At 60.2% G+C, this 26634-nt stretch overlaps 11 protein-coding genes across 11 annotated transcripts; 5 read left to right on the forward strand and 6 right to left on the reverse strand.

Annotated features, from left to right (window-relative positions):
* Positions 1 to 275: 275 nt before the first annotated feature.
* On the reverse strand, positions 276 to 2232 carry GGTG_02101 (hypothetical protein; the record flags this gene model as incomplete). Its single annotated transcript, XM_009219872.1, has 6 exons — positions 276 to 971; positions 995 to 1167; positions 1272 to 1617; positions 1671 to 1787; positions 1860 to 1903; positions 2043 to 2232. 6 exons carry the CDS (start codon positions 2230 to 2232, stop codon positions 276 to 278), a joined length of 1566 nt encoding a protein of 521 aa, XP_009218136.1.
* A 1274-nt stretch (positions 2233 to 3506) lies between these two features.
* On the reverse strand, positions 3507 to 5266 carry GGTG_02102 (ubiquitin-conjugating enzyme). Its single transcript, XM_009219873.1, has 3 exons — positions 4859 to 5266; positions 4687 to 4766; positions 3507 to 4579 (listed from the first exon to the last, which is right to left on the reverse strand). Exons 1-3 carry the CDS (start codon positions 4883 to 4885, stop codon positions 3886 to 3888), a joined length of 801 nt encoding a protein of 266 aa, XP_009218137.1. The 5' UTR covers positions 4886 to 5266; the 3' UTR covers positions 3507 to 3885.
* A 243-nt stretch (positions 5267 to 5509) lies between these two features.
* On the forward strand, positions 5510 to 7925 carry GGTG_02103 (hypothetical protein). Its single transcript, XM_009219874.1, has 4 exons — positions 5510 to 5659; positions 5743 to 5859; positions 6003 to 6189; positions 6264 to 7925. Exons 1-4 carry the CDS (start codon positions 5627 to 5629, stop codon positions 7523 to 7525), a joined length of 1599 nt encoding a protein of 532 aa, XP_009218138.1. The 5' UTR covers positions 5510 to 5626; the 3' UTR covers positions 7526 to 7925.
* On the reverse strand, positions 7788 to 9663 carry GGTG_02104 (hypothetical protein). Its single transcript, XM_009219875.1, has one exon. The coding sequence runs from the start codon at positions 9324 to 9326 to the stop codon at positions 7944 to 7946; it is 1383 nt and encodes a 460-aa protein (XP_009218139.1). The 5' UTR covers positions 9327 to 9663; the 3' UTR covers positions 7788 to 7943.
* A 260-nt stretch (positions 9664 to 9923) lies between these two features.
* Positions 9924 to 12125, reverse strand: GGTG_02105 (hypothetical protein). Its single transcript, XM_009219876.1, has 6 exons — positions 11975 to 12125; positions 11296 to 11860; positions 11193 to 11237; positions 10795 to 11105; positions 10356 to 10692; positions 9924 to 10278 (listed from the first exon to the last, which is right to left on the reverse strand). The coding sequence occupies exons 1-5, from the start codon at positions 12034 to 12036 to the stop codon at positions 10545 to 10547; spliced, it is 1131 nt and encodes a 376-aa protein (XP_009218140.1). The 5' UTR covers positions 12037 to 12125; the 3' UTR covers positions 9924 to 10278; positions 10356 to 10544.
* A 1189-nt stretch (positions 12126 to 13314) lies between these two features.
* Positions 13315 to 16561, forward strand: GGTG_02106 (hypothetical protein; the record flags this gene model as incomplete). Its single annotated transcript, XM_009219877.1, has 3 exons — positions 13315 to 14192; positions 14309 to 15189; positions 15319 to 16561. 3 exons carry the CDS (start codon positions 13315 to 13317, stop codon positions 16092 to 16094), a joined length of 2535 nt encoding a protein of 844 aa, XP_009218141.1. The 3' UTR covers positions 16095 to 16561.
* Positions 16562 to 16769: 208 nt separating this feature from the next.
* Positions 16770 to 17562, reverse strand: GGTG_02107 (hypothetical protein). Its single transcript, XM_009219878.1, has one exon. It carries the CDS (start codon positions 17408 to 17410, stop codon positions 16943 to 16945), a length of 468 nt encoding a protein of 155 aa, XP_009218142.1. The 5' UTR covers positions 17411 to 17562; the 3' UTR covers positions 16770 to 16942.
* Positions 17563 to 17691: 129 nt separating this feature from the next.
* On the forward strand, positions 17692 to 18896 carry GGTG_02108 (hypothetical protein; the record flags this gene model as incomplete). The annotated part of the gene is made up of 4 exons (XM_009219879.1): positions 17692 to 17742; positions 18368 to 18541; positions 18599 to 18793; positions 18864 to 18896. The coding sequence occupies 4 exons, from the start codon at positions 17692 to 17694 to the stop codon at positions 18894 to 18896; spliced, it is 453 nt and encodes a 150-aa protein (XP_009218143.1).
* A 209-nt stretch (positions 18897 to 19105) lies between these two features.
* On the reverse strand, positions 19106 to 20777 carry GGTG_02109 (glycosyl hydrolase family 43 protein; the record flags this gene model as incomplete). The annotated part of the gene is made up of 1 exon (XM_009219880.1): positions 19106 to 20777. The coding sequence occupies exon 1, from the start codon at positions 20768 to 20770 to the stop codon at positions 19106 to 19108; it is 1665 nt and encodes a 554-aa protein (XP_009218144.1). The 5' UTR covers positions 20771 to 20777.
* Positions 20778 to 21795: 1018 nt separating this feature from the next.
* GGTG_02110 (hypothetical protein) lies at positions 21796 to 24162 on the forward strand (the record flags this gene model as incomplete). Its single annotated transcript, XM_009219881.1, has 3 exons — positions 21796 to 22321; positions 22403 to 23712; positions 23779 to 24162. The coding sequence occupies 3 exons, from the start codon at positions 21796 to 21798 to the stop codon at positions 24097 to 24099; spliced, it is 2157 nt and encodes a 718-aa protein (XP_009218145.1). The 3' UTR covers positions 24100 to 24162.
* A 288-nt stretch (positions 24163 to 24450) lies between these two features.
* GGTG_02111 (phosphatidylinositol transfer protein SFH5) lies at positions 24451 to 26243 on the forward strand. The gene is made up of 2 exons (XM_009219882.1): positions 24451 to 25365; positions 25496 to 26243. The coding sequence occupies exons 1-2, from the start codon at positions 24638 to 24640 to the stop codon at positions 25944 to 25946; spliced, it is 1179 nt and encodes a 392-aa protein (XP_009218146.1). The 5' UTR covers positions 24451 to 24637; the 3' UTR covers positions 25947 to 26243.
* Positions 26244 to 26634: the final 391 nt, after the last annotated feature.

The following is a 26634-nucleotide window of genomic DNA, read 5'->3' on the forward strand; positions in this document are numbered from 1 at the left end:
GTGCTTTATTTCCCGGGCAGACCGGGGCCGGAGTCCTTGTTGCTTGACCCTGGCACTGACACTGACAGTGACAGCATAGGCTTGCTGTGCTGTGTCGTGCTTTGAAAGCTGGAGTTTCCACATTGGGCAATACAACGCCGTTGCTTCAGTCATGCAACCTTGTGCTGCCATCGTCCCGAAAGACGTCACAACCCGGCCATCTGCCAGATGCAACCGTCTCCCCAACTTCGCCACTCCCATCCACGGCCGGCCAACCCATGCCACCCAAAAGACGCCTACACCACCCCCGCCTCGCCATCCCCCGACCGCCCGCCGCCAGCAGCGCCAACGACCCCGACCCGGCCGGCCGTCCAGGCGCGCAGGCGCTTGCCGCAGAAGAAGAGGGCGGGGATGCCGAGGGCGATAACGAGCAGGGCCTCGCCGTACATGGCAAAGGTGGCCAGCGGGCCGGCCGCCTGCACCCACTCGACGGCCCGGCTGGCGAGGAAGAAGGCGACGGTGATGCGCATGCTGCCGACGTTGACGAGCACCGGGCCCGCCCACACGGGGTAGCTCTCGACCACGAGCACGTTGCCGAGCGTCAGCACCGTCAGGTAGGCGAAGATGACGAGGAAACTGGCCAGCAGCAGCACGGCCCAGTGCATGCGCTGCTGCGCCGCCGCCCCGAACAGGAAGGCGCCCGCGATGCCGAGCGCGAAGGGGAGGATGAAGTTGGGCAGGTTGTCTTCTGCCTCGCGGGCCATGGCGTTGTTGTTCTTGTTGCTGTTGCTGTTGCTGTTGTTGGCGTCGCCGTCTACTTTGCCGCCCCTGCTGCGTCGCCGCGTGACCGACATGGACACGCGGTCCGCCACGGGGCCGGCAAAGACGTAGACGAAGAGCGCGGCCGCCACGAACGGCAGCACGCCCAGGCCCGTCAGCTCGAAGCGCCAGCCCTGGGCTAGTAGCGTAAAGGACAGCACCTGGGTCGCGGCCTGCGTGGCCACCAGCACAGCACGACGGGCAGGAAAGTCGTGCGCAGCGTGTCGAGCATCGAGACGCCGGCCTCGCGCCAGTCGAAGCCGCAGTTGAAGACGCCCACGTCGTCCCACGCGCTCCGCGCCCGGAACCGCGCCGTGTCGAGCTGCGGCCTGTCCTCGTCTGGGGCGATGTCGTAGACGTTGTGTCCCACTGTTGGGCGTTTTTTGTTGGGGAATGTCAGCCACCTGTCCTTGTTTCTTCTCCCACTCTCACTTACACACACCAAACACTAGCACACCAAAGATCGGAAGCACTGGGCTCGAGTCGGACAAAGAACCTATTCAGCTCCTCCTTGGACCGCGCCCACCTGGCCTCGGGCAGGAACAGCAGCAGCAGCGCCCAGGCCACGGCGCCGAAGCCCGTCGTGACCCGATAGATCCATCGCCAACTGTGGTTGGCGGCGATGTAGGGCGACGCGATGCCGAGGGCGATGATGATGACGCCCTGGGAGCTCACGATGGTCGACATCCACGTGTTGCGCTCGTGCAGGAAGAACATGTCCTGCAGCACGAGCGGGATGAGCGCCTCGACGGCGCCCGCGCCCAGCCCCTGCACCGCGCGCGCGGCCAGATGCGAGCCCAGCGACGGGCTGAGCGCGGCCTAGGTCCGGGGCTGCCCGGCGGCGCGTGGTTGGCCGGGTGCGCAAAGTCGACGGCCCGGATCGACCGCGGGTCCACGCCGGCGTACTCGAGGATGAAGATGGGGATCAAACCGCCGATCACCACCTCGGCGCTGAGGGCGAGAGCGCCGACAGTTTTTTCCCCAAGGGCCTGTTGGTTGGGACGTGGTGGATTTGACATGTGTATCGAGAGGCGCAGGTCAGACTCACAGAAGCACAGTACCGAGACGGCGAACCGCTTGCGCCAGACGGGGAGGTTCAGAGGATCTGTGTCACCGCCTCCCGGTTAGCCAGCCCTCGCGGCTCTAGCACTTTGGCGTGAGGGTATCGTTTCCATGCACCTCTTGGATCTGGTGTCGGCATCTGCCCAGGGAGCTGTGTTAGTCGACGGAGGAAATGCACAAACTCCCCTCATAGCCATAGTCAGGGGACCAGGTGCCAAGCCGCTTTCTTCTCACCGGTATCAGACGTATCCTTCCATCCTCTCTGTACAGCTGGGTCGTGCCAACTACGCGAGTAGCATCCTCGTCTACAGCCGCCGCCTCTCTGCGGTAGACTTGATCTTTCTCCTTTGGGTGCACTGTCAAGTCGGTCATTGTTGCCAGGCTACCGGCCAGGATAAATGCCTGGGCGGACAGAGAGAGTGTGCGCGCGTGATTTTAAACTGCAATCGTCTGTCCGAACTTGGTGCGCGCGGGAATGCGGATGGGAGTCAAGGGACTGCGGGACGACCGATGGCCTGATATATATGTGTGCGTGTGTGCTCGGAGCTCGTTGGGCCAGTGACTTCACCCCTGGGGAGGACGAGGCGAGGCCACGACCAACTTTCAAGCAGCAGGGCCTGGACGAGCCCGTTTCCTGATGACGGGCTGCACGGACTCCCCTCCGTAGCCGACCCGATGACAACAAGGTTTCCAAACGCTTATACGCTCACCTAGCGTAAGTGCCTGGGTCGATCCGATCTGACAGCTGCAGGTGGGCTTCGGCCGTTGTAGGTGTGGGCGCCGATGAGCTATCCCGCATCTCCCTCTCTCCCTCACCTTCCTCCATCCCCATACCCCTCCTCCTTCCCTAGACCAAGGGGCACTAAATGGCCCCCGTCATCGGCTCTAGCTGCACTGAAGACCATGCGCTCACGTCCGTGCAAAAAAAAAGGGAGGATCCGAGACAGCAAACCATGATCCTGCATGGCTTACCCAGGACGGACGTGGGACAGGGGCCTGACCTGAGCCGATCCAAGACCCCATGTGCCGACTGGGCCGACTAGGGGCGGCCGCTCCCTGCCAGCACATACACACGCCTGCTGGCTGGCTGGCCGAAAGCATAAGGGTATGCCGGATTTTGACTCTAGCCGCTGGTAACAACAAGAAGCCGCGGCAGCGCAGTCGAAAAGCAACCACCTTCACGGCCGCTCAGCGGGATGGCGATGATTACCAAAACAAACATGGGATGCGGGGGTGGGACAAGCCCTCAAAGGCGACCAAGTCACCAAGTCTTGGGCTTCTGAGCTCTTACTGGCGGTCGCAGCACTAATGCTGTCGTTGGCATGGGTTCAGGGACAGCTATGGGATAGAAAGTGTGTGGAAAGGCTATGGGCATGTATATTACTGATACCAACGGCGCGTTGAATGTAGGGAACGGTGGGGGACGTTGGAAGCATCACATGTTCATCCGCAAGTGACGGATGCACAGAGGAGCACGCCCCCTATGTCGTCTGTGCCTCGGCCTTCTATCTGCTTGGACACTGGACGGCTGCCAATTGTGCCCAGAAACCATGCACATTGAGGCCAAGTCACACCGAGACGGGCAGCGCGCGAGGCGGGGTGCTTTGGGAGCGGTGAAAAAACACGCAGATTTAGGGAACATTACGCATGCAGAAGGATCACTTGTTGCCTTGGCGGACTATATGCCATTGATTCCTCAAATGTGTTCTCCTTTGATCTTGCCACTCTGAACGCCCTGCGACCCAATACAGAAGAGAGTAAAACCAACCGAGATGCGGTGTTGCGAAGAAACATGAAACCCGAAAATATGCGTGGGAAAATCGACAAGATCCGGCGAGACGCCACACAAAAGGTTGATAGGGTAAGACAAATGGAAGAAGACTGAAAGGATGGTGCGAGGCCCGGATCCGGGGTTATGCTTTCCCAGACGTCGGTGGCGTTCGCCATCAACGCCTTTGAAAAGCACTCGCAGGGACCAGAACAATAGGCTCAATGGCACGCAAAAGATGCCCAGACCCCTCCTGCTCACTTGGTGCCTGAACCAAGAAGCCGGGCGATGAGAACGTAGACGAAGACAAAGACAAGTGCGAGGACGAACTTGTTGTGGTGCCACAGCCAGCCCTGGCCGGCCTCCCTCCGTTGGACCATGGCGTCGACGACAGCCTGGGTCTGGTGGCCGCTAGCGCCAGCGGCGATGCCGAGCTGAGGACCACAAGTGGGGGCGGCCGAAGCCTTTTGGCCGGTGGCAGGGTCGACATCGTTCTTACGGATCCACTCCCAGTTCTCGGTGTCGACCTCGGGCCACTCGGATCGGAACTTGAAGCCGCCATCGCCGGCCCTGACGTTGTTCTTCTGGCCCGGGCCTGAGGAGCGGCCGTGCGTACCGCCACCGGTCGAGTTCCACCAGCGTGAACGCGAGGCGTGGAACTTGCGCTCTGCATCCGTGGCCGAGACGGAGCCCGCAGTCATCTCCTCCGACGTCATGAAGGAGAGGAGGCCGATGAGGATGGTCGAGACCTCCCAGGCCGGGTTGAAGGTGCGCGGGTGGAAGTCTGAGATGGAGAGGCAGAGGCGCGTCGACGGCTGGAAGCGGCCCGAGGGCGTGTGCATGCGGATCGCGGGAGGCGCGAACGGGTAGTTGGGCGGGAAGATGAGCGTTCCCCAGTACTGGCCACCATGGTAAGGACTATCCTCGGGGCCCGTGATGATGTAGTGCCACCTGTTGGTGGAAACAAGGGTCAGTGTTTCGGCGCGCTGTTGAGCGAGAACCACCGCGTGGCACCACGTGGACCGCCGGCAACGTCGGGGCAAGGGACAGTAACATACTCTAGGATGTTGGACTCTGAGGGATGTGCCGTGATGTATGGCGGGGGGTTCTTGGCGATAGCCTTGTACTCAAGCGTGAGCTACGGCAGAAAGTCAGTCATTAGTCTTGCCACTCTCAGTCTCGACAATGGCGTGGCAGCGTATGTGCGAACTATCCAGTCAGCCTACATACCCGCTTGGTGGCCGCCTTGGATGCCATCGAGATGGATTCAAGGACGAAACGCGATCAAGGATGCGGATGGCGACTTGGCGCGAGCTCGATGGGCGATCTGATGGACTTGGTCGCAAATGAGGGTCGAGAGTTGTTGGCTGACGGTGAAGGAGGTGAGCGGTTGGTTTGGTTTAGTGGTTAGTGGTTGGGGTGGCGGAGAAAGGCGGGATTTCGGTCAGCGAGTGTGGTTTGTGGATTGAGATGCACGACAAGAGGGGTGCGACGAATGATTGTCAAGAAGAACAAAAGGCAAGAAAACTGCCAAACAAAGACAGGGGAAGTGGTCGAATCCAGAGGGCCGATGGGTCGCGAGAGCGAATGATGGACCAGCCTGGATGGTGATGGGATATGCGAGAGGTTCTGGTGACGTGAACTTGGGCTGGGGGTGGGTCGGTCTTTCAGCTGGGCTGAGAAGCTAGCGGAGATGGGTGGATGGCAAAGGCACGTGCCGCTGACAAGCATGACAAGGACAAGCTGGAGATAGGTTCGCTAACATCCCTTCGTATCACCTATTGCCGATGCACCCGCGCGGCAGTGACAAAGCAAGGGGCCGACTGACGCAAGCCACCTGTCCCTGGCTTGGCGAGCCCACCAGCCACAACCACAAGCACAGTTCGGGCAGCCAATTTTGGAGCGCCGGTCACTTTGCGCCCTGCCCCTACGAAAGGGAGCCGACGACGACGAGTCGTGAGACTAGACCCTCGGGAATTAGAGACCAAAACCGCTGCCATGGTGTCCCCAAGCCAGTTCGGCAGCGACCATGTATGCCTCGGCCACAATGGCTCCCAATCTTCCGCCGCCGCCAACTGTTGCTGACCCAGACACGCTACCACCCATCATGACAGGGCCTCGACGGCATCAGTAAGCTCGAAACCAACGTCGACGCGCTTAGTCGGGAGGCCCAGGCACGGGTGCCCGCGGCGCTGGAGGAGCGGCAGAGAAGAGCAAGGCAGGCTGCTTTGGTACGGCCACTACACTTCATGCGCCCTCGACGTTTCCCGAGCTTGATGCGCCTCCCCGCCTTCCCGGGGCGTTAGAACGTTTTGGGTAGCTCCGAAACGGTAGCTACGAACCTGCATGGCTGACTGCCGACGGGAACCAACAGCTCGAGCAGCAGATGGGCAGCCCTGCCACAATAAACTCTCTGCAGATCCACGGCGCGAAGAACACGAGGAAAACCTTCCTTGCCCCGATATTCGATCCCTTGGTCTCCCCTGAGAACAATGCCGGCACTACCCTCGGCGACGTGCTCGCGAGGCTGCACGAGGCCACCAACAAGCTGGACCGATTCGGTATGGGTGCCCGCCACCCCCTGTTTGGCGTTTCAGGCCAGGTATTCTAACCAGCAATGGCGCCATCACTACAGAGATCTTCAAGCCGGAGCCCAGGGTCTACCTTTCGAGCGCGCGCGACTCTGACCCGCTAGCGGCCGCAACAGACCTGGACGTGGACATCCGGGTAGCAGAGCGGGGCCGATGGATGCTCAACACTGGGACGGACCTGGGCAACGCCGAGGGCTCGGCCTACGGCAACCTCCTCTGCCGCAACCTGTTTGGTGGCGCTGAATCGCTCTCACTCAACGCCAAGGCGGGCACCCGTACTCGGTCCGCCTACACGACCGCCTTCTCGACTCCGATCAATGGCGACCCGGACCTGCGCTTTTCGCTCGAGGGCCTGGCCTCGGCCACCGAGAAGCCCTGGGCCAACCACGAGGAGGTGCTGCGCGGCGGCACCGCGCGCCTCGCCTGGCGCGACCCGCGGACCACCAACGCCCACACGCTCTCGCTCGGCTCCAACTGGCGCCAGCTGACGGGCCTGGCCGGCGCCGCCTCGGCCTCGGTCCGCGCCGACGCCGGCGACAGCGTCAAGACGGCGCTCACGCACACCTTCACGCGCGACCGCCGCGACAGGCCCGTCCTCGCACAGAGCGGCTACCTGATGCGCACCACGTCGGAGCTGGCCGGCTGGGGCCCGCTCGGCGGTGACGTGTCCTTCGCCAAGACGGAGCTCGAGCTCGCCGCCGCCCAGCCCCTGCCCCTCCCCGGCATCCCCGCCGCCAAGACGGGAATCTCGGTCGGGGCCGGCCTGCGCTTCGGCCTGCTGTGCCCGCTGCCGCTCGGCTTCCCCAGCCGCGGCAAGGCGGCGGCGGCGCTGGCGGCCCCCAGCCGCATCAACGACCGCTTCCTGCTCGGCGGCCCCACCGACGTCAGGGGCTTCAAAATGGGTGGCCTGGGGCCCCGCGACGGGGCCGACGCCCTGGGTGGCGACGTACTGGCCGCCGGAGGCGTCCACATGCTGCTCCCGCTGCCTCGGGCAGGGGCCGAGTCGCCGCTGCGCCTGCAGCTGTTCGCCAATGGCGGGCGCCTGGTCGGCATCAAGAACAAGGGCGGCAAGGCCAAGGAGGCGGGCGCCGGCGCTGGCATGAGCCAGGGTGCCGTCGTGCGGGGCCTTCAGTCTGCCGTGGCCGAGGTGTTTAATGGTCTGCCCAGCCTGGCGGCGGGTGTCGGTTTGGTGTATGCACACCCCGTCGCCCGATTCGAGCTCAACTTTAGCCTGCCCCTTGTCATGAGGCGAGGCGAGGAGGGGCGCAAAGGGCTCCAGGTTGGTGTTGGCATCAACTTCCTCTAAGGGAAGCTACCGAGGGAATGGGCCCAGGGGCCAGCCCGCCGATCGCACTCTAACCCTTGTAGGACTAGTGCTTGATTAGCTAAAAAAAAAAAGAGACCAGACGTCACACGGGAGCAGCGCAGCTGTGTCGATATAATGCCAACCCCCTTTGTATTTAGAGTTGACAAAATTGCGGCCGGGCTAGGCTCGCCATGAGTTGCAATTATTGAAGGCGCGATGCCTGACTTGCACTTTACTGAACCGGCCCTGACGTCAAGACGACTCGGACCGGCTCGTGATACATGAGCGAGAACTCTGTGGTGCATGATTGATATCGGGTTCCTTGTGAAAATTTTGCTTTCAGGGGTCTATTCTACTCATCATGTAAATCTTCACTCTTCACACAAACGTCCTCTCGCGGTCATGGGCGCTGTCTGTCCTAAGCTGCAGCCGCCGCGGTCGTGGCCGTCCCCGGATTTGCGAGCGGGACATGGCCCGAGGCGCCGTCCCCGTGGGCCTTGGCGGCGGCCTCGGCGTTCAGCCCGGCGACAACCTCGTCGTAGACCTTGTAGGCGTGGTCCTCGGCGTTGAAGTTGAGCAGCCACTCGTGGCGGACGAGGTGCAGCGACTCGGGGTCCCTGCGCACGGCGTCCCAGTCGGCGCGGTGCCAGCGCTCGCGGGTGGCGACGCCCGTGGCCTGGGCGGCGTGGACGCGGTCGTAGCGGATGCGCTCGTAGGCACGCAGGGCCTCGGGCACGCGCCCCTTGCCGGCCCGCTCCAGGCACACGGCCAGGGTCGCGCCGTCCTCCATGGACTGGCTGGCGCCCTGGATGGACGTGGGCAGGAACGGGTGGGCGGCGTCGCCGAGCAGGGCGATGCGCCCGCCCGGCGAGACAAAGGTCGGGAGCGGGTCGCGGAACACGAGCTTGTGGTCGATCAGGCGGCCGTCGGGCGTGGCCTTGACGAGCTCGCGCACCACGTCGCACCAGCCGTCCAGGTAGGCCAGCGCCTCGGGCACCCTGCCCGGGAACGACCAGCTCTCTTCGATGTTGCCGTCGTCGAGGTGGGTGAAGACCCAGTTGACCTCCTTGCCGCCGGCGATGGACGAGGCCAGGAAGTGTATGTCGGGCCCGATGAAGCCGTGGTGGATGTCGCCGCCGCCGGGCGGCGCGGCAAAGTGCGCGATGGCCGGGTTGCCGACCACGCGGTCCGAGGGGAACCAGGCGCGGTAGACGGCGTAGCCCGACGACTTTGGGTTGTCGTCGGAGCCGAGCACGATGCGGCGGCCGCGCGAGCGCACGCCCTCGGCGGCCAGCACGACGTCGGCCTCGTGGCGCTCGGGCCCGCCGTCGAGCTCGACGCCGGCGGCGCCCGCGGCCGTCTCGAAGTAGTCGGTCACGCGGCGGCCCAGGCGCACGTCGATGCCGCGGGCCAGGGCGTGGCGCCAGAGCACGGCGTGCATCTGGCCGCGGTGGCCGTTGATGCGGTGGCCCCACGCGCGCTCGCCGGCGAAGGACTGGCGCGTCACGAGCTCGCCGCGCCAGTCGTGCAGGTCCAGGTGGTCCGTGTCGCGCGACATGGCGAGCAGCTCGTCGACGACGCCCGGCCAGCGCGCAAAGACGTTGCTGCCGTTGGCGTCGAAGCTGATGATGTCGCCCACCCGCTGGCCCTCCTCCACGTCGGCCATCTTCTCAAACACCGTCACCGCGTGGCCCTTGCGGTCGCACTCGATGGCCGCCGCGAGCCCGCCGAAGCCCGCGCCCACGATGATGACCTTGATGCCCGACGGCGGCAGCCGGGGGAAGGCTGTTTCCGACGCCATGCTGCCTGTTTCGGGGGCCCTGTTATGTCCCTCGGTCTATCTGCCGACGGGGTTGCTGTGGCCGACGGCCTGGTCTGATCTCTGTACGGTCACGACGGGTTCCAAGAATATGGCGAGATAGGCAAGTTAGGGTGAGGCGAGAATCCGGCCACTGCTGCCGAGTCAACAAGATCCTGATCCATCCCTCCCCGTCAGCGAAAAGGAGCCTTGGCGGCCGCGCTGGGAGGAACGCAACCCAGCGGCGATGTTCTTCCGATCGGGGCATTTCTGCTGCCAGATTTCCCGCCGCCATCTGTCAACTGCCGAGGCCGTGCCACCCCCACCAAGCAAGCCACAGGAGGAAGCGGAGAAGTAGCGAGTGGGCGGCCAAGACATCGGCATCCAAGCTTCCGATATCGATGCGCTCATTGTCTGCTGTTTGGGCACAGATCCATGCACCTTAGCATATGAGAAACGAAGTGACATGCAATTGACGCTAATTTCTTCTACCTCAACAATCCATCCCACGATTTTCCCTCTCCCCCGAAACCCAACCCAAGCTGGCCGGACACCACACACTGTCGCAGTCGCCTCCGAAGCAGCAGCGACAATGCAAAACTCGAGAAAGCAGTAGAAAACATCGCAAGAGAGCTCTGTGAAAAAAAAGCGACATGGCGAAAAGGCAGATAAAGCAACGAAAAAATGAAGACAAAAAGACAAAAAACACGCGCGACCGGAACAAATGACGACTCAAGGAGAAATGCGAAATACCAAGAACAGCACCGCCCGTCTCTCCATCCCTGACGAATGTGCTGCCGATTGGTGCTGCCGGGGTTCGCCTGCGCGGACAGTCGGTCTCTCGGGCATGGGGCGTTGGCAGTTGCCTCGGCAACGCCCCGTGAGCACCTGGCAGTCTTAGTCCTCCTACTGCTGGCTCGCGAATAGCGCGGCTCCCATCGCGGCGGCATTGCGGCTACGGTCAGGAGGGGGCAAGGTGTTAGTCTGCAGCTTTTCGAGACTTTGGACGCGGTCAGGGAGGTGGTGTCTTACATATCATCTCTGTGCTGCCCCCAGCAATGGACGCTGATGCCACCCTCGACGTTGTGCTCCAGGGTTGACACCCTTTTCTTGATCTGGGCCTGAACGTAGCAGTTCATGCCGACGCCGCCGCAGAGAATTATATGCTACAGAAAGGCCGGCGTGCCGGGAAACCAGGTTAGTTTTGATCACCTCGTTTGGCTACCGGTTACCCGGCGTCCCGGGTCCGCTGTTTCCGCCTCTCCCTACCGACGGGGGATGTCCATCTGCGATGGCCTGTTGCACACTGCTGTCGAGGAAGCCGTAGGTGGCGCCCACGACTGGATCGAATATCGAATTTCGATGTTCCCTAATCATAGCAATATTTTTCGAAGACATCCCCATAATTAGCGCCCTGTCTCTGACCTTGGATTATCGTCCCGGGGCGGCATTGATAAAGATTGGGACCTACTCTGAGAGCTGGATTGAGGAATGAGTGCCCTTGTTTGGCCATGTTTCGGGAAGTCTCAGCGTGTAGGGGCCGCCGTCCGTGCCATGCCGAACCTTTTTGTTCTCCCACGTCTTCCTCATGAACTTCCCGATCTCGTCGTCAGTGAGATTGAGGCCGCCAGGGTACGGCCCGTCTTCCTTTTGTAGCTCCGTCTTGAGCCAGGTCTCAAAATGGTTGTCCAACACCACACCACCACCAAAGGCCCCATGCGTGTCTCCGAGCTGCTTCACCCGTGGAGGGTTCAGTGACTTGATGCCGTAACGGGCGACGTCCTATAACAAATAAATAGGTATCTGATTAGAGACAAAACTCACACGGTATAAGCAATGGTGGAATGGGGAGTCCTTATGGGTGCTCACAATGGTGCCTCCTCCTATATCACACACAATCATCACGTGGCCAACCTGTGAACAGGTTAGTCGGGGGAGATCCTGTCGTTGACACTGAGCACAGACTACTAACCCGGGCTTCTGCGAGGACCTCGGCCTGCTTGAGTAGGTAACACGCCGCGGCCTCGGGCTCTGACAGCGGCTGCGGTTCGGCGGTAGGCCATGGCGATCTCAATGAGGCGAAAATCGCCTCCCGGGTGCTCGTGATACCGCCTGTTTTCCACATAACAGGATGTGTGAAGCCAACCCGGACAGACCTGATCTTAACTCTACCCCACTCTCGTTCGGCAATGAGGTCGTCGAGCGCCTCGTTGCAGTGGGGAAGGGCCTGTTCCCATAATTTTTCCAGGTACATCTGAGCCACCTCGGCCGCCTTCTTCTTGTTAAGCTCCAATGCGAGAAGCGCGTCCTTGTATTGTCTCGATGATCTGATGTTGTTGTCAAGCCTAGCTGGCTTCTGAAGTAGGAGTTTGAACCACCGAAAAGTGTTGCTCTGAAACTCCTGGCATTGATTTCCCCAACGGGAAGAGTCGTATGTCACCTCTGTCGGAAATTTGGGTCCACCCAGCTTCTTGAGATCGAGGAACTCGCTGTAGCGCTCTGTCGGTGCACTGACGTGGATCGAGATGCCGCTGCGCCTATTATTCGAGATAGCTGCCGTGTTATTGGGGTCCTGTCTGCAGCGAGAGGTGACATGGGCAAGTGGTGCATGACATGGTTGACCAAGAGGGGGACCAAGAGGGGGCTCTTACGTTGTTCCCAGATCAACCCCAATTGACAGATCAACCCCAATTGGCAGATCGACGGCCACCATGTTGGCGCTCTGGGGAGTTTCGGCTTGGGTGACCTGCGGGTGGAAAGCTCGCGGTTTGGGTGACCTGCGGGTGGAAGGTTTGCGGCTTGGGTGATCTAGGGGTGGAGGGGAGGAAGATTGGATTTACGAGATATGCCTGAGGGCACCACAGTCTAACTTGTAGCAAAAGAGAGAAGGGGAAAACATGGCTGCGAGATGTGACTGGGCGGAGTGACTGGACAGGAACAAATGTACATTTTTGGTTTTGGGTTTTCCTGCCAATGTGTAAATGTGTGACGTGGAAGACAAGGCGCCGCCAGTACGAAGGAAAGCAGAGGAGAAAACATAGCAAAACATAGCTGCGAGATATGACTGCACGGAGTGACGAGTTAGAGACAACCAAAGCTACCGGGGTGCCTCAAGCTGGTAGGCCTAGCTGGGCGAAGCAAACCACCAACCCGTTGTCTCCCACTTTGTCAGGCGGCCAGGAACAAGAAAGATAAAGGAGAGTCGGAAGGCATAGCACGAATAAAGATAGGGGCCATTGAAACCCCCGAAAGCCTGTGGTCGGGAAAGCCGGGTGACTAACTTGTGACGGTTGTGCGCGTTTCCGGCCCGAGGATTTATATGACAATAATAATGACGTGACAGCAAACAAGCCGCCAGGCGCGGGCACCTAGGCCAGCAGCATGGACCCAGGCGGGTAGATACCTCACTGGGCCTCAATGGAGATAGCAAACGGAAGCGTACATGTGTGCATGCAGGTGACTGCCTGGATTAATCATTGCTGTCGGGCGAGTGCGGATCCCCTTACCATTGTTGCACAAAGAGGGCACCGCCGTGGCAGCGAGCTTCAGGATATTGTCTCTTCTTCGGTGCATTTTCCTGCTACCAGAGCCGCTTCCGGGCACTTGGCTATAGTTCAGGCCGCGCCTCCCAGCCACCTCGACTCTAGCCTCCCTTTGTCCATGGCATGCCAGATGGGAACTGAGCGCGGCACTGGCATCTGAACCATTGGTCCTAACTACATTCCATCCCGGCAGCGCCTGTCCGGAGCCAATCCCAGGCCGCAAGCGGCCGCCGTCGTGCCTCCTCGCCTTGTTACAGCTGTGAGTCTGCCATCCCTCAGGATACAAAGCTGGCGGCTTCCATTGCTCTGCCTACCTACTCGGCCCTCGCTTTTCTTCCTCGACGTGTGTGCTTTGCCGCCATAGCTGCTCCCATCTTCTGCCCAATTTCTCCCTCACTTTAGCACACTCTTTCATCATCCGTTCTACACACGCTAACCTCTGCGCCGCAATGGGGCCTAAGAAGCGTAGTTGCCGTCCCCATCCGCAGGCTCCTCCTACGAAACAGCGCAATCGCCGTCCGCAACCGCAGGCGCCTCCCAGTAAAAAGCGGCTGATCGACGGGATCGATAGTTCCGCGATACGTACCGGCCGCACGAGAGCCGAACAGAGGCGCATACTCTCTGCTCCTGGCCCCCCTGCCGCCGCCGTTCCTGTCGCTGCCTTGGCCCCTGCCTTGGCCCCTGCCGCTCCTATGGTCGCCGCCGCCACTCCTGTCGCCGCCGCCCCTACCGCCGCCGCTGCCGCCACTGCCGCCGTCGCTGCCGCCGTCGCTGCCGCCGTCGCTGCCGTTCCTGTCGCTACCGTTGCCCCTGCCGCCGCCGCCACTGCCCCTGACTTGGCCGTTGCCGCCCCTGCCGCATCCAACAACCCCGCCCAACCTGGCAGTCCAAGCAACCCCGCCGGCCCTACTCCCTCTGAGGACCCTGACGGCCCTGCCACACGCAATAACCCTGACGAACCTAGCCCCCCGGGCAGCCCCGGCAGCCCTGCCCCTTCTGCTGGCACGGCCCCATTGAACGACCCTAGCGGCTTTGCCGCATCTAACAACCCTGCCCAATCTGAAGGCCCAGACAGCCCCCCCGGCCCTGCTCCCTCTAAGGACCGTGACGGCGCTGCCACATCTGACGGTCCAGACGGCTTAGACGGACCTGCCTCCCCGGAAGTCCCCGCTGGCCCTGCTGCCTCGGACATCCCCGTCGGCCCCGCTCCCTCCAACGACCCTGAAGGCTCTGCCTCCCCGGACGACCCCGGCAGCCCCGTCGGCGATGCGCCACATCGGAACGCACCCGAAGACAGCGCTTTCAAGTTTAACCCCTTGGATCCCAAGTGCGCCAAAGCCTTCCAACTCGACCACCCCTCCCCATCTTCACGGAATCTCATTCACCTTTTACTGGGTTGCTTTTGGACACTAACATTCCATGATCGAACCCCCTCCCCTATAGAACCTACCCAAAGCTCGACGAGCTTCGTTCCGATGACGACGACGACGAGATAGCGAACCCGGGTATGACGAGAGCCGAGAGAAAACGGCAACGGATGGATACGAAAGCGGTCGTCATTGCCAAATCCATACTGTCGGACGAGGCAAAGCGCGAGCTGCTAGGAGTGGAGAAGAATCCCAGCTTACGTCACATCCAATCCTCCATCATGTGCTGGTACGACCCAAAGAATTTGGGGCACGGGCTCCGCTCCGCCCCATCCGAGACGGCCGACAATTCCCCCCGCGACGGGAGGAGCCACCCAGACAAGTCCGAGCCTCCTCGTCTCCTCTCGGATGAGATGAGAGAGTGGATCAGGTTTGGACTCGGCGAGGACATCGATTTCAAGCTGGAGTGCAAGGTCGCCCGTCACCTCCTTGCCGTGAGTCAGCGTCATGTTCCCGGACCAGGGGACCCCGAGGTTTGGAGCGAGGTGCGGCTCGTGCAGGAGGGCTCACTGAAGACAAAATTGGAGACAAAGTTGGACGGCTCTATCCCGCCACCTTCTCTGTTCTATCCAACGATGCACCCTTGCCTGAACCCCTGCGATATGGGAATGGAGATCGGTGACGCATTCTTCCATCTCGCCAGAAGCATATCCGTCCTCTCAGGAGGGGTCACCCAAGTTTCTTGGGAGTCGCTCCACTGTAGCGTCAAGGACAAGTTGAAAGAGTATTCGGACCAGGCTGAGAATCATTGGGATGCCGGATACAAGCCACATCTCGCCCGGGCGTTCATCTGGCATGCCCTTGAGGACCATTTCTTCTCCAGCACACCCAAGGACAAGGATATGTTCAGCTCTCCGTTGTGGGTGGCGGATAATCTTCTGTTCGAAGGCATAAAAGGTAAGATAATTTGCGAAGACGAGCACGCTTGCCTCTCTTTTCCTGCTCTTCCTTGTCACACCTATTATTTGTCTTCCCTGCCCGCTAGGCTTTTTGCTGACGCCTCACATGTGAGGCTGGGATACCCAGAGGGGTACCAAGCATGGTGCGCAGAAGCTCGTGAAGAGTTCGAACAGGTCTTGGCGAGCCACGATGACAGGAACATCCTACGCGAAAAGGAGCGATGCAAGAGGGTTGGCGACGCCCTGCAGGCGCAACATAGGACCTGGAGGGCCATAGGCGGCCGTATGATCACGCGAATTGATGCGGGGCGACTGAGTCAGGACTACATCAAGAAGTTTGTCAAGAAGGAGCTGGAGCACCTGGTCAACTTCGAGTCTCCACGCCTGATCGGTCACAAAGATGATACTTACGACCTCTGCCCCTTGGACGCGCTTGCCATGCGTCTCTGCCAGTTCGACCATCAACGCCGCATCGACGTCAAGGACCATTACTTGGTGTGGAACCTAGAGGACATCCTGGCCACGCCCGATGACCCCCTACAGTCCCCCGTCCGCCGGAGCCGTAACGTTTATGGCTTCCGCTGGGTGACCAAGCCACCGTATCGCCAGAGCCCCGACGCCGAGTTCATCCAATTTCTTCCCGACGAAGTCATCGCTGGGCTGCAGGATCGGATGGCACGTATGGGGGCCGAACATGTGCGGTGCCCTGTCGCCATGCCCGTCGTCAGCCTTGTTGAGCAGCCGATGCTGGTGGCACACGGCCCTGCTTGGAATTTTAGATTTCCTCGGGGCTTCGACGTCGTGTACCCGATGGTCATCAAAAGGATGCCCGGGGATGTTGACAAGGCGATGAAGGCGCTGGCCGACGACAAGGCGGAGTGGGAGGCCAAGCTGAAGGCTTAGCTGGCCCAGCCGATGCTGATAGGGCGTGCTGGCGGTCATTTCGGGCTTGGAGCTTCATGGTGGCTGCCCCTGTGGAACCACTGGCGGGCCCGTCCATCTTGTTGGACATTTGGCGCTGTGAGTTCGGATTACGGGTCGGCCAGTACCTGTAGGAGGCAGCGCATGATGTCGGCTTCGCGCGGTAGAGATTGTTTCAGAGTGGATGCTTCCTTTTTGTTTCCTGGTCCTTTTTTTCTTGTTTCTTCTTTTCCTCTTCTTTTCGTTCTTTCCAGTCCCTGTCTGGTATCATCACAAACCTTTCAATCATTCTTTCTGACTGTCTCAAACCGGCTCCTCATTGAGCAAGCACAGCTTGTATTTACACAAAAGCTATACCAAGAATGACATAGAAGGGGCGGTTAGGAGTCGTGTGTTCGTGTCACAAAGGAGGCTATCACCAAGAGCCGGCACACTGTACCAGGCCTTTGTTCAGACGATCTGCATGGGCACCGGTGCGGAGCACCGGTGCCGCACAGGGTAGATGCTTGCCGAGCACTCGTCGGCAATAACGGGGGTGCGGTAACGGTTACCGCGCCTGCAAGAGAGGGGATCATGTATATAAGGAGGGCACAGGGCCCTCGGCCCTGTGCCCGTCTTCTTTTCTCCTCAGAGATCTAGATCAACATACAATAGACCCTATCTTGCACTGTTTGTCCGTCATAGTTCGCGATTGGTGGCAAGCAAAGTAGTAGCGAAAGATTGCATCAACATTAATGTAGTTGAAGTGACTTCATTTCGAGTGGCCACTGCGAAATTGAAAGGCTAAATAAAATAAGCATATCAGTTCGCTACTTTTATGCAAAAATTTATCAAGGATTCCTCCACGGCGTCGGCAAAGATGGGTGCGGTGCGTAGATGAGTTTGTCGATCCTCCCGACGAATATAGTGTCGGGCTCCCTCTCGGGCCGGGCGTACCAGGAATACACAGCGAGGGCGATATATTTGTCAAAGGCGGGGAACACCACCGACAGCGCGGCGGGCCCGCCGCCCTCGCCCGGCCCGGCCATGCGCGGAGCCATGGCGCTGATGGTCGGAGAGAATCCGGGGCTGCCCCAGGGATCACATTTGTTGACGCCGGTCAGTGCTGCCGCCATCTGAGCGGTCCAGCTGGCGCACCGGGGCTCCCTGTTCCACCACGTCCTGTGCATTGGGATACTTTCGTTAAGCACGGATGGGTTGAGCGAATGGTCGAACTTCTTCCAGGGGGAGGCTTTGATGAGCTGGATGTTCAGAAGGAGGTGGAGCTTGTAGTGTAGAAGTTCGAGCCTTTGAAGCATGCCTGGCCCGGTAATTGATATTTCTGGTACTTAGCCTTGCGTCCAAAAAGAAAAGCGACCTGACACACTCATTTGAAGCCAGCTGCAGCACCAACGTCATTTTTTTCATCCAACCCGAAGGCCAAAAAAAAAAACATCAGATGAAAGATTCTGCCAAGCGGTCAGAAAGTCTGCAGCAAAATGCACGGACTATTGCCTAATCCGGCTATATATTAGCCACGTCCTTGCCCTTGATCAACAACATAAAAACTCTTCCTTCTCACTCAACCATCGCCGACAAGATGGGAGACTCCGACCGAGACCACGAGATGGGCCACAGCGCCGCAGACACCGTAAGTCCAGCCTTTTCCTTCAGTTGGTACGAAGGAAGTTGTCCCATGGGGGATCTGCATCCAGCACCTTCATTCTTCTTGATCACCATTCCCCTCCATCCGGAAAGCACATTCAAAGATCTCTTCGGAGATATGAGCTGCGACAAGACAGGCAGGGGCGTTTACTAGACCTACTCGGAAGCTGAAAAGCTTCTCGGCACACTGTGCCAAGAGCATCCGCCCTGCTTCGACCGATGCCACACATCGGTACACCTGTTCTTCTCGTGGGACCACACCCGTGTTCAGCGATAAGGGAAACTGCGCTGGCTTGTGCAAAACGACGGACGCCTTGGTCAGGCAATACCCGGTAACCTATATGGGACCCCGCAAGGGTGGCCCATGGCTTGCAGAGATGCACAAGTTCGCACGGCGAGCTCGGGGTGAACAAATGGGCTTTCTGGCGTGGAGGGGGATGTTTGAGATGACAGAGTGTGGAGGTGTGGACTTACACAGCCGAGTTTCATTTGCTGACTGGATGCAGAACTCGAAAGCAGGCACCCGCACCCGCACCCGCACAGCCGACCTCTCCATCGCCCAGCACATCCAGCAGTTCGGCATGGACCGGATCACGCCGGAAACGCTCTAGCAAGGCGTGGACGAGATGGGCAGCGCCGAGAGAGCCCCCAAGCAGATCATCGACGCCGCGACGCAAGCCTCCGAGTCCATCGGCTGCACCCCGGATCAGAAGCCCCAAAGCTCGGCGCTGGCCGCCGCAGCCACCCGCACGCCAGAGAACGCAGTGTCATACCTTGCGGCCTCGGTGGCAAATCTGGACTAGGAGTTCAACCATCACCGTGGTATGCAAGATGCCGCTCAGTCAGCTCTTGCAATCCACCAGCAGTCGCTTCAGGAAGGTCATAACGATTTTCAAGGGGAGATTCCCCTCCTGCGAGGCAGAGTTGGCACCCTGGAGAGCGAGCTCGAGGCGGCCAAGAAGGACCTGCATGCTTGCATCCAGGCCATCAGAGGCCTCCAGCGCGAGGTGGAGGAGCTGAGATCCACCAGGGACCAGGTTTGTTCTTCCCATCTGTCACAGTTTCAACCTTGACCCAGCTAACGCTTCTGCTTCGTGGCCCCAGCAGACACCCCTGCCAATCCGTCACCGCGAGATCTAGGATCATTTGGTGGAAATGCACGATTGGAAATGGTAGACGGTGGCTTCGATGACCGCGGCTTCTTGTAGATTTCATTTTCAGCGAGGCTGTAATAGAGTCGGCTGGCTTGTACAGTAGCGTTTACCAGTTCGCTTGGACAACAAGTAACTCGGATACTTTCTTGATTGACACGCAGCCCACCTTTGCACCGACTCAGCCCGACTGCCATCTCAGGACAATTCCCTCGTGAAGCTCTTGAGTATAACCTGCCCGCCGAGCGCCTTGGTGGCGAAGTTGAAGGCCGCGAACCGATACCCGGTGAAGTAGTTATACTCGTTAATCATGGTGGACGCACCCAGGCGGGTCCACGTGTTGCCGTCGGTGCTGTAGCTGAAGACGGCTTGGCGGACGGGCGACAGGCCAAAGGCGGGCGTGATGTCTGCCGCGACGCGCAGCCAGACCTCGGCCCCGGACAGCGTGGGCCCCGTGGCCGAAACGGAGCCCTTGGATTGGGTTGGCCAGCCGGCGCTCGAGGTGCCGAGGTTGACGCTGTTGACCATGACGACGGTGGCGGACGATCCGGACTTGTGCACGCCGATGTAGGCGCCCTTGTCGCGGAACAGCGCGGCGCCGGCGCGGTCGCCGTCGCGCATCTGCGACACGTCGAGGCGGAACGTGGCCGTGGACCGGGGCCCCAGGATGCGGTGCGTCAGCGTGTTGCGCGCCGTAAAGAGATCGTCGGTCACGGTGGCGGCCTGCAGCACCAGGCCGCCGCCCGACTGCAGGCGCCACTTGCTGTCATCCGGGTTGTGGTTCCACTCCCAGTGCGGCGACAGCTCCGAGCCCGTGAAGTCGTCGCGGCGCGCCGGGCCGGGCACGGTCCTGGACGTCTGCACAGGCTTCGGGTACGTGGTGCCCCAGCGGCCCGACGAGTCCTTGACCAGCTGGGGCCAGCCGTCCGACGACCAGGTCAGGGGCGCCATGACGGGGATGCGGCCGCCCGGGTAGGCGTCGAGGAAGGCGATATAGTGCCACTTGCCGTCCTTGGTCTCGACCATGCCGCCCTGGTGCGCCCAGCCGGCGTTTGAGAGCGGGCCGGGCACGTTGTCGAACAGCACGCGCTGCTCGTAGGGGCCCCAGGGGCTCCGGGACCGCAGCACCCACTCACCCGACGCGACCTTTGTCGGCACGATCCAATAGTAGCCGTTGATCTTATACATGTGCGAGCCCTCGATGTAGGCACCGCCGGGGGGAGAGTAGACCTGCTGCGACCGCACCTCGCTGAAGCCGTCCTTGGACAGCTGCGCGACCTGGATGTTGGTGCTGCCGTAGGCGACGTACATGGTGTCGTCGTCGTCGACGAGCAGGCCGCAGTCGTAGTAGCACTTGTTGATGGTGCCGCCGCGCTTCCAGTCCCAGCGCGAGACCTCGCCGTTGTTGGAGTTGGCGCCGCCGCCGGCCGACGTGTAGACGTACGTCTTGCCCGTGCTCTGGACGCAACCGATCCAGTAGAAGACGTCGTTGGACTTGCGGTGCCGCAGCGTGCTGGCCCAGATGCCCTTAACGTAGGCCCGGTCCGTGGCCGAGTTGAGGTTGTAGCGGTTCTCAAAGTCGAGGCGCGGCACGCTGTGCGTCACGGGCGTCCAGTTGACCAGGTCGTACGACTTGTGCACGGGCGCGCCGGGGCTGTAGGCGAAGGTCGAACTCGAGTAGTAGAAGACGTCGCCGACCCGGAACACGTCCAGATCCGGGAGGTCCTCCCAGAGGACGGGGTTTGAGAAGGTTGATGACGACTGCCGGGCGAGCAGCGGCGTCGCTGGGGACACGTTCAGGGGCGAGCCCAGGGCGCGGCCGAGCAGGCCGGCGAGCGCGAGGGCCGCCGTCTTCCAAGACATGTTTGGCACTCAGCTCGGGGCCTTGGTAGGTAGGAGGAGGAGGGCGGATGCCATTGACGGGTGACAGCTGCCATGACTGCGAGGACGATACCCTTCACTTATACTGGCCGATCCAACGAGGGAAACACAATTATCCCGGCGCATACCAGTGACTCGGGCGGCTCAATTCTATGATCCAGAATCCCCTCTCGCGGCGCAGATTTTCCGGCGGCCGAATTCGACGTCGACGCGTCTGATTCGAGCGCATGCGGGCCCTGGCGGACCAATTCCCACGTCGTTGGGGGATCGCGGTGCGGAGAAACCGCAGGTGGTGTCGCATCGAATGGGTCCTTGGCCGACACCTATTCCAGCCAAGCTCGTCGGGCTCCCCTCGTCTCCGCAGCGTTTGCAGGATTGGCCCCTGCGGACGTGGTTCCGTGGCCAATTGAGGCAACCGACAGGGGCAGGGAAGGACTGTCCCGGCGGCCGGGTCCGACGCGAGCTTTTCCACCAGACGGCAGGATGGGCTTGAATTAAGCAGCAGCACGCACTAGGCTACTTTGGGTCAGTCTTTCAGCTGAACGCTCTTGGTGAGTCCAACTGATGCACAAGTCTGCCATTGATGTTTGCCGCTCCAAGATCTCGGGGTTGAACAGTGACCGCTATATTCTTGTACAGCCACTTCAACCCCCAGAAATGCGGGAGTGGACACGAATATGCCTTGTGCTCAGTATTGTTTGTTGCCACCTGCTTTGATGTGCGCTCCAACGAATATTCACGACCCCAAAAGGTTGAGTTGTGTCTGCTTGTGTCTACCATGGCCTGCAGATGATCACGAATGGGGGCAATGGGTGAAGGAGAATTTGTCCTCAGGTTCGTGGCTGCTTCATTCACCGCCCTTGGCCCTTTCTTCACCTTACTACAGCAGATAGAGGGCGCTCCGGAGATTGTGGTATAAATAGGGATCCCCGAGGAAAACGGGGCGAGGCGGTGATTGCCATCCAGAGAGCCAGTCAGGACCCCTAGGCCCGACAAAATCACTCACGATGTCGAATCTCAGCGAACCCGGCCCAAGGACGCCGAGCGAGCCGCAGCTCAAGCTACCAACGGATCCGGACGGCTGGCAAAAGGAAGGGGGGGATACCCTGCTTGAGGCGCCTAGGACGCCAGGCACTCGGTTCTGGGAGGCGGAAGACGTATCGCCCATGGAAACGTCAGAGCTTCCTTGCGTCGGCGAGGACGATTCGCCGGTAGAATACTCCCACATGCCTAATGCAATGCATTCGGGTACCGCGACACCAACTTGGGCAAGAACTCGCAGCAACAAGACAGGCACTGAAATTGAAGATAACGTTAAGCCCTTTGAGAGGGCCTTGGAGGCGTGTGGTCGGTATCCACTCTCTGCCGCTTTTGTCGAGCCCCAGAGCATTGCCCAGAGACTCCAAGCAGAGATACGGAGGGGGCACCTGAATGACATCGGGCCCAGGATCCTCAGAGACTCGGCCCAGGACATTGTAATGTGGGAGACGCACCCGGAAGCGGACACCGAAAACCCCGGCAAGAGTTTCACGAGTGAGTTGGAAAGGCCGCAGAATATGGGGGAGGAGCGTTTACGCATGTGACAGGCAGGTCTGACAATGCCGATTCTATCAGGGTTCCAGAAGTACAGCATCAGCAGCGCAGGCGAGCTAGACACGCATCTTCAACGACCGGGAGCCACGCCCGAATCCAACAGCGTCCCCATAACGCGCGTCATTCTTCTAGCCTCAGAAGAGCGGAAGGGTGTCCTCCCGTGCGGCCGCGAGATGCTCAATAAGCTGCTCACCTACTTCCAGGTCGATCACAGCTTCATCGAGTCCATTAGGTCCTTCGAGAACGCACCCGGCTTCGCGCGCCTGTCATCTGCCCCTTTCTGGTGCCGCAGCACGGCCTTGGCACCCGCGAGGCAGCCGGCGCCTCCAGGGAGCCAGTGTCGGCCAGGTGGCGATATAAGCATGTCCTTCACGCTGCACACGATCCGACCCGACGACTACGGCCAATGGCCGATCGAGAGGCGCGCCGTCTACGGGCTACTCGACTTCGAGACGGGCCGGTCTACCCGGCTCGTTGTGAGTGACAACGACTGGAAAGCCAGGATCGGCTGTTCCGTTCGAGAGCGGATCCAGAAAATGCTGGATAGCCACCCGCTGGCTGCCATCGGCTCCGATCTCGGCGAGGAGACTGTGGCGGAACCCTTCGAGGCGTTCCTCGAGCATTATCTGTTCTTCATCACTTGGTGTGAAGAGAATTGGAGGGATTTCATGGCCGCCGTCGACACCGAGGTGGACCAGATCCTTGAGCGGGCGACGGGTATCAAAGACTCCGCATATGTCAAACAAGCTCGCGAGAGCGATCCTCCTGCTGTGCCGAGCCCCCCGATAAGCCCTATGGCAGTGCGCCAGCCGCAGCGGCATGGTCTCGGTCAAGGACTGAATCGCGGCGGAAGGAATAGGAAGGACCCCCGGGTCAAGTCCCAGGGAACCGTCTCTTTGGGGCCTGAGGCAGCGACGCTGGGGAAGGCCGACATCTTCCCACGAGATACTCGAGGGATGGGACAGGGCCTGCAGCAGCTCCCAGGCAAAACCGACGTGACCAAACAGGAGCTGGAGGAAAATAAGCATCAGGAGGAGGCCCTGAAGTCGCTCTGCCACGAGGACCTCCAAGCACTGCACGCCAACGCGGCGACAGTACATGCAGCAAAGGAGGCGGTGATCTGCAACATCGACGTTATTGTCCGTGCGACGGCGTTGCTTTTGGATACGGACTGGAGAGTATTCAAGGACGCAGGGCGCAAGTCTGGGCCCAATCAGAGGAACGGGCTCGACAAGCTGCTACAGCTCGCTGCCCAATCCCAGTACCACCTGGAGATGATGGGTGGAAGGCTGGGGCACCTGGGGTCAAAGATCGTACATGGGGCACAGCGGGTAAGTTGCTCCCCGTTTCCGGGAGCCCATGCCTGACGCAGCTCGCCAAACTAACAAAACCTGCAGTACGAGGGGCTGCTCCATCACAGGATGCGGCTCAGCAACGACAGAATGTTGCAAGAAATTTCACTTACGCTAGCCGGGTCGCTTGGGCGGGGCGGGCTGACGACAGAGTGCGCCAAGGAGGCTGGCGATGGCGAGGCAGCGAGCAGCAGCGCCTCGACTCTGGACTCGAGGCCACAGGCGGACGACAAGGGCGTCACCCTGGCGCTGATCGCGTGTGCGGCAGTTTTCGTCAGCGTTCTTGGAGTTTTGCTCATTCTCCAGACGCTGGTCGCTGCGCCGATCTGGTTCTGCAGTTTGCTCTTTGGCTGGGTCTTTCGTTGACATCCCCGGCGGGAACTAGGCGTGAATAGCATCGTGGAAGTCAGGATCATGCTACCAAGCGAGGACCTGGATCAAGGAACGGTTAGAGAGCCGTGCAAATAGCATCTAGAAAGCTAGGGAAGAAAACGGAGCGTTGCGTTTCATGCTATCTCGGGATTTACATAGCGTGATAGCAGTGGTCAATCGTTGTCGCTGTTGATGACGAAAGCTGAGCGAGGCAATGGGTTTCACGTGCCGCCGAATTTTCCAAAGCTCGATTCAGGGGCCTAGAGCTAGTGTGGGGCATGAGTGGGTCTGTCAGGACAATCAGCCCGCGGCGACGCCTTGGCCGCAGCCATCTGCCAAACACGAACATCCGAGGCGAAAACCGCTAGCATCAATCAAGCTATCGTGGTATTTCTCTCCAAGCTTCGGTCTTGAGGGACGCCAAACTGTTCGTTGCGCATCATATTCCATCAGCTCGAGTCGCTCCCCAGCTTTCCCCCACCAAATAATCGTGCGCCACGCCCCGAGGTCTTGCCTGGAGCAGGTAGACGCCATGGCCGATCAGGACACCAAGGCCCCAGAGGCCGCAGCCGTCACCACCTCTGCTGCGGAATTGGTCCCTGTCGCCACGCCAGAGGCACCCGCTTCGACAGCGCCGCCGCTGGCCGGGACTGCCGCCCCATCTGGAGATGTTCCTGCCGAGAAGCCTGCCGGGAAAACTGATGAAAGGGCGCCAGTCCCTACTCCTGCCCCTGCTGCCGCAGAAGCCCCGAACGCTCTTGAAGCGAAGTCTGCCGAGAAGACCGAGGCTCTGGCTCCTGAGCCTGCCGCCGCTCCTGCTCCAGCGGCTTCCAAGGAGGCTGAACCCAAGACCGCCGAGATAGGCGTTCCCGTCGCCCCGGCCCCAGCCCCAGCCGCCTCAGCCCCGCTGAAGGACCTCTGGACCACAGCCCAGGCACACACACACAAGGAGATCTGGGGCGTGTCGCTCACCGACCCGGAGACGCACGTACCATCACAAATCATCCTGCAAAAGTATCTCAACGCCAACGACGGTGACCTAGCCAAGGCCAAGGACCAGCTCACCAAGACGCTGGACTGGCGTGCCAAGACGAAGCCGCTGGAGTTGCTGGAGAAGAAGCACAACAAGGAAAAGTTCAGCGGGCTGGGCTACGTCACCACGTACACCACGGACACCGGTTCCAAGGCCAAAGAGGTGTTCACATGGAACATCTATGGCAGCGTCAAGTCCATGGATGATACGTTTGGAAAGTTAGAGGAGTATGTCCGCCTTTTCGCTGCCCTGCCTCGACTAGGCGTTGGAGTCCCTCGCGTGACACATGCACCCGCCAGCTCAGCCGTGACCCTTGAACCCTCCCCCGCTAACCTTGACTCTGTCATTTCTACCTAGTTTCATCAACTGGCGCGTGGCCTTAATGGAGCTTGCAGTGCACGACCTCTCCATCTCGACGGCGACCGAGCGCATCACGGCGGAGCAGGACCCGTACAAGATCTACCAGGTGCACGACTACAAGTCCATTAGCTTCCTGCGACAGGCGCCCGCTGTCAAGGCCGCCAGTAAGGAGACCATAACGGTCCTGGCGGCCAACTATCCGGAGCTGCTCAAGGAGAAGTTTTTCATCAACGTGCCCGTCGTGATGGGCTTCATGTACGCCGTGATGAAGCTCTTCGTGGCGCCCAATACGCTCAAGAAGTTCCACCCCATGAGCAACGGCGGCGCCCTGGCAGAGGAGTTTTCCGCCTCGGAGCTCCCGGGCCTCGGCGAGAAACTCCCCAAGGAGTACGGCGGCCAGGGCCCCGAGCTGTCCAAGCTGGGCAAGCAGACGCCGCTCGAGGAGTGATGGACTGGATAGGCGGGGTGCGTTGTTTGGCTATTCCGGGACGGTCCACGGAGACAGCTGTCGCATCACATCTCTTCTTTTTTTTTTTTTGCATGTGATACCGCCTCGTTTGTCACGCTATCCTGTTTCTTTGTTTGTTTCGTGCTTCTTTTCCTGCTCTTTAAAGATATCCACCACAATGACCTTCATTTAGTACCTAGGTAGAGGTAGCTAGACGCAAGTACCCGGTTGACTTGGAGAATAAACGTCGTCACCCTGCCAGTCCGAATACGGGAGTTGGATGGCATTGTTGAAGCATGGAGTCAGTGACCCACAGTAGATGGTAGGCACTAGGCAGATGCCGTGCTTTTTCTATCGTGTCATACGACCCCGACCCCACAAGGCGCGAATGTTCCAAGGCTGATCCTGGCAGAAATGCACTCGGGGGAGACAACCGGACAGACAAGAGGCACGTTAAATCCCCCAACACCAAGAACTTGGCCAATGTTTCACGCGGGCAAACCATTATGCTAGCCAACGACTCGGTTGCATGAAATGCCGTTGGGTGGGCTCGGACGACGGAACCGATGAGATAAATGGGAGGTCGGGCGGGCCAGGGGAGAGGCACCTTGCCCAAAAAGTAGCGATACACCAAAAGGATCCCATTTTTTACCAGATATTCTTAACACAACCGATTTATTTAAAAGCC

Source organism: Gaeumannomyces tritici (assembly GCF_000145635.1).
Source record: "Gaeumannomyces tritici R3-111a-1 unplaced genomic scaffold supercont2.1, whole genome shotgun sequence".
Classification (NCBI taxonomy): Eukaryota; Fungi; Ascomycota; class Sordariomycetes; order Magnaporthales; family Magnaporthaceae; genus Gaeumannomyces; species Gaeumannomyces tritici.

What these genes read in the sequence shown, in the direction of transcription:
- GGTG_02102 (XM_009219873.1), bottom strand. Translation starts at nt 4,885, where the DNA reads ATGGCATCCAAGGCGGCCACCAAGCGG. An exon ending in CCAAGGCGGCCACCAAGCGG is followed by an intron (nt 4,767 to 4,858) that starts GTATGTAGGCTG and finishes TTTCTGCCGTAG; the next exon opens with CTCACGCTTGAGTACAAGGC. An exon ending in TCAGAGTCCAACATCCTAGA is followed by an intron (nt 4,580 to 4,686) that starts GTATGTTACTGT and finishes TTCCACCAACAG; the next exon opens with GTGGCACTACATCATCACGG.
- GGTG_02103 (XM_009219874.1), top strand. Translation starts at nt 5,627, where the DNA reads ATGGTGTCCCCAAGCCAGTTCGGCAGCGACCAT. An exon ending in GCCAGTTCGGCAGCGACCAT is followed by an intron (nt 5,660 to 5,742) that starts GTATGCCTCGGC and finishes CCATCATGACAG; the next exon opens with GGCCTCGACGGCATCAGTAA. An exon ending in GAGCAAGGCAGGCTGCTTTG is followed by an intron (nt 5,860 to 6,002) that starts GTACGGCCACTA and finishes GGGAACCAACAG; the next exon opens with CTCGAGCAGCAGATGGGCAG.
- GGTG_02104 (XM_009219875.1), bottom strand. Translation starts at nt 9,326, where the DNA reads ATGGCGTCGGAAACAGCCTTCCCCCGGCTGCCGCCGTCGGGCATCAAG.
- GGTG_02105 (XM_009219876.1), bottom strand. Translation starts at nt 12,036, where the DNA reads ATGGTGGCCGTCGATCTGCCAATTGGGGTTGATCTGTCAATTGGGGTT. An exon ending in GGGGTTGATCTGGGAACAAC is followed by an intron (nt 11,861 to 11,974) that starts GTAAGAGCCCCC and finishes CTCGAATAATAG; the next exon opens with GCGCAGCGGCATCTCGATCC. An exon ending in AGGTCCTCGCAGAAGCCCGG is followed by an intron (nt 11,238 to 11,295) that starts GTTAGTAGTCTG and finishes ACCTGTTCACAG; the next exon opens with GTTGGCCACGTGATGATTGT.
- GGTG_02107 (XM_009219878.1), bottom strand. Translation starts at nt 17,410, where the DNA reads ATGCTTCAAAGGCTCGAACTTCTACACTACAAGCTCCACCTCCTTCTG.
- GGTG_02111 (XM_009219882.1), top strand. Translation starts at nt 24,638, where the DNA reads ATGGCCGATCAGGACACCAAGGCCCCAGAGGCCGCAGCCGTCACCACC. An exon ending in ACGTTTGGAAAGTTAGAGGA is followed by an intron (nt 25,366 to 25,495) that starts GTATGTCCGCCT and finishes ATTTCTACCTAG; the next exon opens with TTTCATCAACTGGCGCGTGG.